General features: G+C 41.8%; 1 protein-coding gene across 5 annotated transcripts in view; it reads right to left on the bottom strand.

Moving 5' to 3' along the window:
- Positions 1-13008, bottom strand: part of nrxn1a (neurexin 1a) — a 1849731-nt gene that overhangs the window by 24304 nt on the left and 1812419 nt on the right. For 3 of the 5 annotated variants that reach the window (XM_078556994.1, XM_078556995.1, XM_078556997.1), the window contains one exon: positions 8683-8770. In XM_078556994.1, the coding sequence (XP_078413120.1) occupies positions 8683-8770 (88 nt within the window). The remainder of the gene's footprint in view (positions 1-8682; positions 8771-13008) is intronic. The other 2 variants (XM_078556996.1, XM_078556998.1) reach the window with 1 other exon arrangement.

The following is a 13008-nucleotide window of genomic DNA, read 5'->3' as shown; positions in this document are numbered from 1 at the left end:
GACACCTGCATGTCCCCAGCTGCTTGTCAGCAAAATGGAATTAAATTTTATGGAAATGCCTGGGGTCAATATGTTGCCGGCAGTAAACCTCAGGAAGATCCTGCTGTGGGGGGACGGGGATGGGGACAGGGGGGGGGTTGTGGGGAGGGTGGTAAGCAATCAGGATTGTGGAGTGATATGCAGTTGCAAATGGGTAGAGGCAGTAGGGATAGGGAGATGTCTGAGCACAGTCTGGCAATAGTGATTGGGACTGCCATATAGCCAGGAAGGAGCACGCCAACCTTAAAAGATTGGTGGTTAGGCCACATGTACACTTGATCATCCTGAGTGCTGCAGTCCAGCTGTGGGAAGAGTTCCTGAAATATATATTGGTCTAACCCTGTTTCAGATGCCGGCCCTGGACAGTTATACATCAGCCTTTACCTATAAAGCAAACAGCAGAATTCCAAAATGCAAACTCTGTGATGGCAACAAATTTCTAGGCCCAGGTATATAAATGGTTGAAACAGATGTCAAGATGACTGCAAGCATATTCATAAGGACATGGAAAAAGGGCACGCTACAAGACTTGTGCACAAAGAACAATAAATGACCATTTTATTATTGAAATTATGGCTGCAGGTCGAAGATTAGGTCCAATGTTACTGCATCTATCTATGTGCATAAAATAGTGTCACTGGGTCATTGGCTGCAGTTGACAGTCAGAAGTGGCTACAACCTGGCAAAGACTGATGCAAAAGGAGAAAGTGAAATGGAGCTCCACTGCTGCAAACTGTGATGAAACGGTTACTAAATATTTCTCAAAAATGCAACAAATATTTTGTTTTTGATAGGCCAGCAATTAGTGCTAAAAGCTTGGAATATGAGTTTTTGCAAATCTCTAAAACTGACACAAAGAGAATGCACTGAATAAGATTGTATTTTGTGCTGTAGTTTTATTGTACCTTTATCTTACAGTTGTGTCAATTCATATTCTTTCTCTTGCTTTAGATTATTCAATAATTGTTTTAGTTTTCAAGGTTGGATCCATCATGTGGACTGACATACATTGTTCATTGCCTTGATTGCCAACAAAAGGTGACTTAATGAGTCGAGTTTATCGCTTCCAACAGTTTTAAAAATGATCTCTTCCCCCAATTCCATTATGTTTCCCCTCTTTTTGTCCTCCTTTCCTGAAGGCTTAATTCCTGTATGATTTCAGATACTACCAGCACTGCAGTATTTGCTTCAAATAGCCAATCTTCACATTTGAATTAGATTGTTAAGACAAGATTTTTCATTTTGGGTCAGGATCCTAACGTTGGGGTGAAGTGGGGAGCCAGATGTTCCCTTTATTGGCCAATTAGTAGCCAGGAGACACACTCGCCATCGAATTAAGGATGGTGGACAGCTCGCGGGAAAAACTGGCAGGAAAAATTGTAGCTGAGCAATGGGCTGCCTTCAAAAAAGAATTGGTTCGGGCACAGTCAAGGTATATTCCATTGAAAGGCAAAGATAGGACAAACAAATCCAGAGCTCCTTGGATGAAAAAGGAGATTAGAATTAAGGTAAAGAAGAAAAAGTGCACTTATGACAGGTGTCAGGTAGAAAATACAATTGAGAACCAAGAGGAATACAGAAGGTTCAGAAGGGAGATGAAAAAGTATATTGGAGAAGTGAAGGGGGATTATGAGAAAAGACTGCCAGCCAACATAAAGGGGAATCCCACAGTCTTCTATCGGCACATAAATAGTAAAAGGAGGAGTAGGGCTGATTAGGGACCTAAAAGGGAATTTACTCATGGATGAAGGGACCATGGCTGACGTATTAAATGAATACTTTGCATCCATCTTTACCAAGGAGGTTGATGCTATCCAGGCCATGGTGACAGATGAGGAAACTCTGTCACTAGAAGGGTTCAAAATTGATAAGGAGGAAGTGCTGAATAGACTGTCGGTACTTGAAATTGACAAGGCACTGGGACCGGATGAGATGCATTCAAGAACATTGAAGGAAGTGAGGGTAGAAATTGCAGGAGCATTAGCCATAATCTTTCAGTCCTCCCTAGACTCAGGGGTGGTGCCAGAGGACTGGAGAATTGCAAACATTACACCCTTGTTCAAAAAAGGTTGTAAGGATAAACCCAGCAATTACAGACCAGTCAGTTTAACTTCATTGGTGGGCAAGATTCTAGAAACAATTATTCGGGATAGAATTAGTAGTCACATGGAAAAATATGGGTTGATAAGGAAGAGACAGCATGAATTTCTAAAGGGGAAATTGTGTTTAACTAACTTGCTGGAGTTTTTTTGAAGATGTAACAGAAAGGGTCGATGAGGGTAATGCTGTTGATGTGGTGTACATGGACTTTGAAAAGGCATTTGATACAGTACCACACAACCGACTTGTGAGAAAAGTTATTGCTCATGGAATAAAAAGGACAGTAGCAATGTATACAAAATTTGCTGAAAAATGGGAAACAGAGAGTAATGGTCAATGGATATTTTTCAGGCTGGAGGAAGGTTTATAGTGGAGTTCCCCAGGGGTCAGTATTGGGACCTTGCTGTTCCTGTTCTATATCAATGATCTAGATCTTGGTGTGCAGGGGGCAATTTCAATGTTTGCGGATGATAAGAAGCCTGGGAGTGTTGTGAACTGCGAGGAGGATGGTGTGGAATTTCAAGAGGACTTAGACAAGTTGGTGGAGCGGGAAGATAGGTAGCAGATGAAGTTCAATGCGGGGAAGTGTGAGGTGATGCATTTTGGTCGGAAGAACATGAGCAGACAATATAAAAATAAGAGGTGAAATTTTGAAGGGGGTGCAGGAGCAAGGAAGACTTGGGTGTATATGTGCATAGATCATTGAAGGTGGCAGGACAGGCAGAGAGAGCAGTTAATAAAGCATATAGCATCCTGGGCTTTATTAATAGGGGCAGAGAGTGCAAGAGCAAGGAGGTTATGCTGAATTTATATAAGACACTCGTTAGACCTCAGCTGGAATATTGTGTATAGTTCTGGGCATCATATTATATGAGGGATGTGAACACATTGGAGAGAGTGCAGAAGAGATTTAAAAGAATGGTTCCAGGGATGAGAAACTTCAGCTATGAGGATAGATTGGAGAGGTTGGAACAGTTCTCCTTGGAGAAAAGGAGGCTAAGAGGAGATTTGAGACAGATGTTCAACATCATGAGGGAGCTGGACAGAGTAGATAGGGAGAAGCTGTTCTCACTGATAAAAAAAACAAGAACCAGAGGGCACAGATTTAAAGTGATTTGCAAAAGAAGCAAGTGTGATGTGCGCAAAAACTTTTTCACGCAATGAGTGGTTTGGGTCCGGAATGCACTGCCTGGAAGTGTGGTGGAGGCAGGTTTAATCGAGGCATTCAAGAGGGCATTAGATGATTATTTGAATAGAAACAATGTGCAAGGATATGGGGAAAAGGCAGGGCAATGGCATTAGGTCATAATGCTCATTTGGAGAGCCGGTGCAGACATGATGGGCCGAATGGCCTCTTTCTGTGCGGTTAAGATTCTGCGATTCTGTGATTCAAAGCTAGACGGACAGTAGAAGGTGTTCTAGCATGGAAGGAACTGCAGCTTGCTGTTGCAGGCAAGGAGAGAGAGAGTACCTCCATCTAGAGGTTCTGCCATGTTAACAAAATCCAAAACACCAATGGCTACAGATGCCGGGCCACAATTGAGGAACCCCTCCACAGGCCCATAGCTGCAGCTGTGGCCAGGTAAGGAAGAACCTCAAAGCCTACAAGGAGCACTAACCCTTTTGGTCTGACTGGAAAATTTCAGTCACCTTCTGGTAATTGGCCTAATTTGGCCTTTAACCTACCTTAATGGGCTATCTGCCGCTTACAGACAACAACCCTTCCATCTCCAATCCAACCTCTGAGTAAATGGCTCAGAGGAGGGATGGTGCTGGCAAACTGGCATGCCAACCAACAGTGCAAAATTATGCATTCTGCCCACTTCTAATCTCATCCCTCCGCCCCCCCACTCGCAATCCCCCTGCCCACTATCAGGATGAAAATTCTGTCCTTAGTGTCAGAAGGCTATTAGATCATGCAAACATCATCCTCATTTGTGATCTATCCTCGCTGGATATACCCCTCACCTGCACTCACCAGCAGCAACCACTGGATAGCAATCAGAAGTGCAAACATTGGTTGACTTTTCTTCCTCATTGGGTCCAAAGTTGCAACATCCTAACTGGTACCCTAGATGAAATTAGCTAACTCAGCAATGAACATAGGACCTTCTGTATAGCTCAGTTCCACAATATATTGTGCATTTATCCACCGAGGATACAGGGAAGCCCTTCTTCTCTTTTTGGGCTGGGTTTTCATGTTAGAGGTGGATAGCGGGAGTTGGAAGTTGAGTGTCAATCAACCAGACCTTTATCAATAACAGAAACTATAAGCACTTGACACCTCTTTATCTTGCATAAATAAACATGGAACTATTGACAAAATAGATGTAAGAAGAAAGCTGTCAATCAAGAAATGTTCTTCCCTTCTGTGCACCTGCTTCAACAAACTAATAGATGTCTAGGCGCTCAACCAAATAGCATTTTTTTCTCAGATGATTTGTCAATGGCTTGTAACTTCTGCTATTGATACTTCAAATGCCTAGTTGATTGACATTTTTATAGGGTTGTAGTAACAATAGTTTTTAAAGAAAGTTATGAATGGCTGTCTTTTAAACTTTTCTGCACATGCCATTTTTACTATAGGGTTCATTGGTTCTGTACAGGGTGTATACTGGGTGAATGGGCATGGAAGTGCCATGAGTTGGCATGGAGACTATGAGGGGCCATTGTGGGTGCGCATGGGTTAGCATGGAGGGTGTGAAGGGCAATTGGGAGTGGGTGGGAGGGGGCATAAGTTGACATGGGTAAGACCTTTTAAAAATACCTTTCAAAAGATTTCCGAATCCAGCCTATGGTTCATGACACCTCTGAGTGGCCGTGAACCACAAGTCCATGAGAAGCTGGCCTGACTACACAAAAATTGCGGGGGCTAGGAAATGCTGACACCCGTAATGGAACCAGTCAGTGTGTGAGTGCAGGGTGCGGCCTGCACCCTTCCCTGTGATAGTGAAAATTGGGGGCACCACATATACATATTTGGATATTGGAATACAGAATGAAATTTAAAAGTCGCTGATGCTATCAAGCTTGGATGTGTGGCAATCAATGAGGATGATTCAAGTCAATTGCAAAAGGTGATAGGCAAGCAGAATGGCAGACAAGTGACTGATGGTATTTAATACAAAGAAGTAAGGTGATACATTTTGGTAGAAGGAATAGGGAGACACAATATAGACTTAATGACACAATTCTAAAGAGCGTGCAGGCTCAGAGGGACCTTGAGGTCCATATGCAGATTCTTGATGGTGAAGGATATATTGTGAGAGTAATTAGCAAAGCATATGGGATCTTGGGCTTTATAAATAAAGGTACTTACAGGTATTTACAAAACAGGGAAGTTATGTTGAACCTTTATAAAACTGGTGAGACCACAACAAGAGTATTGCATCCAGTTCTGGTAAGGATGTGAGGGTCCTTGAGAGGATTCAGAGGAAATTTACCAGAATGGTCCCAGGGATGAGGGATTTTAGCTACAAGGTTAGGTTGGAGAAGCTGCGGATTTTCCTCCTTGGAGCAAAGGAGACTGGGGGGAGATTTGATAGTGGTGTACAAGATTTAGACAAGTTTAGGTAAGGTAGATAAAGAAAAGCTGTTCCATTAGCTGATGGTGCAAGGGGGACACTGATTTAAGGTTTTGGACAAGAAATTCCAGGTGGATGTGAGGAAGAACATTTTCATGCACCAAGTAGTAATAACCTGGAACTGGATAAAGTGCTTGAGGGGCTGAATGACCTACTCCTGCTCCTAGTTCACATGAATTCACTGCCCACAAGGGTGATGTAAGCAGAAACTAATAATAATTCCAAAAGGAAATTGTATGAGCTCTTGAGGGGAATAAACTTGCAGGACCACAGGGTTAGAATGGGGAAATGGGACTGACTGGATGACTATACAGAGAGCTGGTATGAACTCGATGGGCCGAATGGTTCCCTTCTATGCCATAATGACTTACTCTATAAGCCAATAACAAATAAATGTTATCTTGGGCAGCAATAGTGAAGCAACAACCTGTTTTACACCCTGCCTCCTATTCATTTATATTCCAATTGAAATAAATGTTGGGCATGGTGTAAAAAGGGTTGCTGATTGCCATATTTTGCGCAAATTTCATCCCAACAGTCTATTCTTTCCATTTATTTTGAATTGTTCCAGCTGAGTTTCACAAAGCTGAAAGAAAATGACAATAATGGTTGTCTAATGACATAGTATATTGTACCAACGCTATGTCACAGAGTGATAGGATAAAGCTCCTTGACCCTTGAAGTAATTGCCCAATCTCAGCTAGGGTAGCTAAGTGCTTTCCTATGGAGAAAAAAGGTAACAAAAATCTCCCATGGCCACAGGTGGAAAGTATATAGCATCTTGATTAAAAGTGGCGTTGGGAGAGGCAAGAGGAATGAACTGCATGCCTAACGATTTGGTTGTGGAATGAAATATGCTGCTGGAGTTGAGCCAAGAAAAAAAAGGAGGAAACTAAAAGAAGTGAATTCTTTGGAAAGGGTATCTTTGTGATGTAAAAAATAACTTAGACCAAGGGGAAAATGTCCTCTTTGTTGCAGTTTTAATCTGACAGTGTGATGCAGTTCCCAGTGATTGTGTTCCTGACAGATCAGCCCTAGGGACCAGAAAATTTGGCATGTCTGCTGAAAACTTTCTACTGAGTGACTATAAATCACTCATTGAAAGTAAAGCAGAAATGGAAATGTTCCCAGTTACGATTTACATAAATATATACAGAAAGTGTACAGTAATTTCTACATTGACCTGTGTTTCAAATGAAATTTGTGCTAAGAGAAACAGGAAATTTTGTTGATTTTACTGTCTGTCGTGCATGTGCAAGTGCATGGTATGTACGCTCATTCTTATTTGTTGATGTGTGAACTTGTCTGATTGTATGAATTAAGCCCAGCCTGTTAACATATATGAATATGTGTGTAGGTACAAAATGGGTCCTTAAATATATCTTTGGATGTTTGAGTGCATTTGTGTAGCTGCCTAAATGTTAAAGTGCCTTTATGAATGCTTGTATAAGTCTCAGAATGTCTGGATATATGGGCTGAATTTTCAGTTCGTCGGGTGGGCGGGCCTGACCCAATTGTGAGTAGGCAGGGAGCCGATCGCCGCCAGCGATCAGGGCCGCACCGCCATTTTACGTGGGCGGGCCAATTAAGGCCCGCCCAGCGTGACATCTGGCAGGAAGCGCTATGCACTCCCTGTGCAGGCGGGGCGGGGGGAGAATCCCTAAAATTGAGAGTGCGCTCTTTTGCGCATGTGCACGAAAGAGCACACTCATCTCCCTGAGGCTAAGTGCAGCTTCAGGGAGATCAACTCGACTTTTAAAAATATTAAAAATAGAGAAAAGAAAAATCCCTTACATGTCCCGTCATGTGACAATGTCACATGAGTTGGGACATGTTCATAATTTCCATTACAATTTTTAAAACCCTACATGAAACCTCATCCCGCCGCTGGATGAGGTTTCATGTTTTTTCTAGTTGCCGTTGGGGCTCCTGGCCGACCCGCCAACCTTAAGGTTGGACGGGCAGGTCCTTTAATTGATTAATTGATCTTGTCAATGGCTTCAAGTGGCCATTGACAGGTTGGCGGGCCCGCAGCTGATGTTGCTGTGCCCCCACCTTCCTGAAGATTTAAATGGGGCGGGGTGACGTCGGGAGTTCCGCCCGATGTCATCCCGTGCCATTTTACGCGTTGGCGAGCGGGCCCCGCCCGCCGATGGTAAAATTCTGCCCTTTGTTTGAGGCTAAAAGTATGTGTTTGAATGTGTTGAGTCATGTATCCCACCTTTATTCATGAATAGAACATGTTTTCATGCCTATGTCCCTGAATGTTACATGGCTGTGTGTTTGAATGTAAAAATATACATTTGGCTGGAATGCCACTACTCCCGGCTGGAATGGAGATGATTGGGTCATCACCCTGTCAATCACGCTTGGAGACCAAACTCCAGTAAGTGATTAGGATTGATTTTGCATGCATAATTTGTATGCAAGTGTACTCTACTCACTGCAATTTTCTAGAGAAATAATCAACTGTAACATTTAACTATTTTTCAATCACTCCATTTTACTGGAGAGCTCACTCTCTTTTTACTGTGAGAAGTGACTGCCGTTTTGGTCATGAGCTTTGTTTGCTGTTTCATAGAGGCTCCATTAAAATAGCCTCTGTAGATTGTTTGCTGTAATGTGTTGTTTAAACAAACCCTGTTTGCAAAGTCAAAAGACTTTGAATCTACCCTAATTCTCGCCCCCACTTCCAACTCATTGGCTAAGAAAGTGATGCTATAGACACTCTGGTGTTAGTCTGCCTGATTGACTGAGGTGCCACATTACTGTTTACATTTTTGGACATTGCTCAGTAAGCCCTTTAGCTGCCTACATGACCTTTAACGACCGACAACAAATCCTCTAATACCTTCAGTGACTAAACAATGAAACCCCTTCCATTGATCAAGCTGGCATACATAGCATGCAAACACACAATCATAGAACCACCAAGAAAGAGTAATAAAAATGGACTCACCTAACCCACCTGAGCTTGGCTCACATTCATCAATGTCCTCGTCATCGCTAGGACATTCAGCAGAGGCGACCAATAGATCATCTGTGCTCTGTGGTTAAAAAAAGTCTAAAAGTTAGTGTCTTTTAATTCCAAATATTAATACTTACTTAAAATATTACAAAAGAACTTTAAAAAAACAAAAAAGCACTATCAACATTTGAAGAAATGTTCAGATATTTGTGATGCGATTTATACGGTCAATACTTTATTATCCTCACTTCAGCATAAATGATATTCTTAACCAAGTGCTTTATTTGAATTAAATTCAAATAGTCAATTCCTATTTTATTGACAACTGCTGTTGTCATTGCACAGAACCTCCAAATACATTTGTGAAACAAACCAATCTGCGCTGTTGATTTCTCAATTGAGAGATGATAAACATAAAAAGAAGATTTCAGAAGTCTTTCAGACAAGGGTATTGTGAAGAGACAGGAAAATCTTTTTCCAGATTTGCAGGTCAGATATGGATTAGAATGCAGAATATATGCTTTATTTTCCAATACAGGGAAATTTAAGCACTGCCATAGATTCTCAACACCAAATTCTGGATATATAACATGGTTTCAAAGGCAACTCTGTGGAAAACTAGTCCAGTTTTCACTTAGTGAAGTAAAATGAGTTTTACAGTTAGGGTCAAGCATTTGTAAACTGCAAGTGGTTCAGAGATTAAGGAAGTGTGTTGAGTGTGAGAGAAAACCCAAACTGTACACTGTGAGATCAACTAACAATGTATAGTGCAAATAAATATCTGGATCAACAGCAAGATTCAAGAAATTCTGTATACGATCAGAAAAATGAACACAGATGGTGCCATAAAGGCTTTAAGCAAATAATTCAGCAGCACATAGCTTCCATTCATTTTCTAAATTTTTGTCTCGTAAAAAAATGTTGAATAATTGCACCATTTGTTGGTGAAGTATACAGAACATTGCCTCTGTGCATCAGGAATTAGCTAATACTGCAAAATTACATTTTTTAATATTAATTGACTCATTGTGTCAACTATATATCATACACAAGGAAAATAATTCAATTAATACTGAGAGTTAGCTGTGCAAATTATTCTATACTGAGGCTTGCCTGGTGAAAACAGCATTTTGGTGATTTTTTTCCATTGATACATACAAATAAGAAGCAGCAGTAGGCCATTCAGCCCTTCAAGCCTGCTCTGCCATTTGATAGGATCATGGCTGATCTGATTGTGGTCCACACTCTACTTTCCTATCTACCCTCTATACCCTTTGACTCCTTTGTCAATCAAGAATCTATCTAACTCAGCCTTAAAAATATTCAGTGATTCTGCCATCCCTGCTGTCTGGGGAAGAGAATTCCACAGACTAATGACCCTCTGAGAGAAAAAACTTCTTCTCATCTCTATTTTAAGTGGGAGGCCCCTTATTTTTAAACTGTGTCCCCGAGTCTCAGTTTCTCTCATAAGGAGAAACATCCTTTCAGCATCCACCCTGTCAAGTCCCCTCAGGATTTTATATGTTTGAATAAGATCACCTCTCATTCTTCTAAAGTCCAATAGGTACGGACTCAACCTGTCTAACATTTCCTTATAAGATAACCCATTCATCCTAGGAATCAGTTGAGTGAACCTTCTCTGACCTGCAATATACCCCTTCTTAAGTAAGGAGACCAAAACTGTACACAGCATTCCAGTCTGGTCTCATTAAAGCTCCTGTCCAGCTGTAGCAAAACTTTCCCAGTTTTATATTCCATTCTCCTTGTAATAAATGACAACAGTCCATTTGCCTTCCTTATCCCTTGCTGTACCTGGATACAAACTTCTTGTAATTCGTGTACCAGGACAACCAAATCCCTCTGTACCGCAGAGTTCTGCAATCACTCCCCGTTTAAATAATGTACTGCTTTTCTATTCTTCCTCCCAAAGTGGACATCCCCACATGTGTTTATATGTAACATGTGTTTATTCCTTTATTCCAGTAAAGAGAGCGAGTTTACTATACTGGTAAAGTTAATAGACACCTGAAAAAATAATCAAAATGGCACAAGTGCTCTATTTTCATCTCTGTCCTTACATCAAGACTAGTTCTCCAATGCCATGCTCCACCCTACACAAACGTAAATGTCCAAAGTTCCTCCCTTCATATCATGTCCATCGCTAGAGCCTGCTTGGCCATCACAATGCCCTCAGCGATTTCAACATCCATGACTTCAAATGTTTCTTGCTAAATCCTACTATTACATTGTCTTCCAAGCTTTCATCTCAGCCTTTCCCATTTAGTTGCCTAATTCTGCCCTCCTAAGAGGAAACCATCCTTCAATCCAGGTAAGCTCTTACCTGCCTCTCAACTGTGATGGGGAACAGGCAGAGACAAATGTTTACAGCGAGATAGTTTTGTCCTCTGAATGCAGATTGCATTACTAACATGAGATAATGGTAGATCAGTGTTTCAAAAAGTATCAGTTCACAAATTAACTGGATGTACCTGGGATTATCTACAGGAAAAGGATTGGGTCCTGTAAGGTTCTACTGAACTCTGTGCAACTACTTTTATTTTCATATTTATACATCTGTAATCTATCCAGGAGTACAATAGGCTCCAAAATGATGGAAAAGGCACCAATTCTAAATCAAAAATTTTTCAAGTCCCATTTCACTGAAAAGTAAATGTAAAATCGTCAGCATTCAAACCTCTTTTGGTTATTTCTAAATCATCACTGCTGCAAACTGTATTTTTGCCCTTTAGATATTTCCCCTTCCCTGACACATAGCCTTCCCTTATACATAGCCTTCGCTCCTTTATACATATTTTCCTCTTTGAATGCAAATACCCATTGTTTCACTATGCCTTTGGACTTTACCTTCCTGATAATAAAAATCTCCCATGGCACAAAGTTTTACCAGTAATCTTTGGGAAAAATAAACACGAGGCAGGATTTTTCGCTGAGCTGGCAGGCGCGCTCGAGCATAAAATGATGCATGATGACATCGGGCGAGCATCCCGTCATCTCGCATGTGTGCGATGTTTCAGTTGGCAGGCGTGTGCAGGAGTCAGCAGTGAGGGAATGTTGGGTATATCAGAAGATTAATTTATAACAAATCCATGTCCCACTGCAATTTCAGTCTAAATCCTCACCCAGGATATTCCTATGTTCCTGTGTATCAAGGTCTATAGTTCCAGGGTGATTTTATGCGGTCAGTTTTTTGTGGGTTGTGCCAGCTTTCTTTTGAATTTGTTAGTCAGCTTTTGCTAGATTTCTAGATTGACATGCACGTATTGTTATAGATGCAAGTTATTATCTATTTGTTGCGAAATTGCAGTACATGCGAATAGTAAGTACAAAGAATACATTTATTACTTTGCTACAAATATCGAACTTATCACTTGCTTTTTCAGTGGGGAGGGGTGACAGGGAGGGAGAGGAATAAATTGATTGTCAGCTTGCTAGTAATTACAAATAGTGTGGGGTGGAAGAGGGAGGGTTCATGAAGTGAACTCATACATTGACATTTATGCTGGTATATTGAAGGCTTTGTTCATTCTCAGTCTTTGAGCATCAGCTTCAGGGAAAACAAATTTTTGTCAGGAATATATAATAATTCCCATAATGTTATTGGAATTCATTGTAAAATAGGGCTGAATTTTGACGTCGGCGGGCAGGGGGCAAGGCCCGCTCGCCGACGCGTAAAATGATGCGGGTTGACGTCAGGCGGAACCCCCGACCTCATCCTGCCCCATTTAAATCTTCAGGAAGGCAGGCCCGCAGCAAAATCAGCTGTGCGCCCGCCGACCTGTCAATGGTCAATTGAGGCCATTGACAGGATCATTAAAACAATTAAATGACAAGGCTGGTGAGCAGGCCAGGAGCCCCGGCGGGGAATAGAAAAAACTTGAAACCTCATCCACCGGCAGGATGGAGTTTCATGTTGGAATTTAAAAAGTTTAATAAAGTTTTAGTGTAAATTATGAACATGTCCCATCTCATTGTCACATGAGGGGGACATGTTAAGGATTTTTTTTTCTCTATTTTTAATGTTTTTAAAAGTGCCAGCGACCTCCCTGAGGCAGCACTTAGCCTCAGGGAGATGTGTGCTCTTTCGTGCGCATGCGCGAAAGAGCGCACTCTCGCTTTTGGGGAATCCCCCCCCCCCACCCGCACAGGAAGCGCATAGTGCTTCCTGCCAGATGTCATGCTGGGCGGGCCTTAATTGGCTCGCCCACGTAAAATGGCTGCGGGGCCCACTTCTCCGGCAGGGATCAGCTCCCCGCCCGCTGGAGATTGGGTCGGGCCCGCCTGCCCAGAAGGCAGAAA

The sequence above is a fragment of the Cetorhinus maximus genome, chromosome 14, assembly GCF_964194155.1.
Source record: "Cetorhinus maximus chromosome 14, sCetMax3.hap1.1, whole genome shotgun sequence".
Lineage (NCBI taxonomy): Eukaryota > Metazoa > Chordata > Chondrichthyes > Lamniformes > Cetorhinidae > Cetorhinus > Cetorhinus maximus.
The sequence above is the reverse complement of the archived record's forward strand: the minus strand, read 5'-3'. Positions and strand labels throughout refer to the sequence as shown.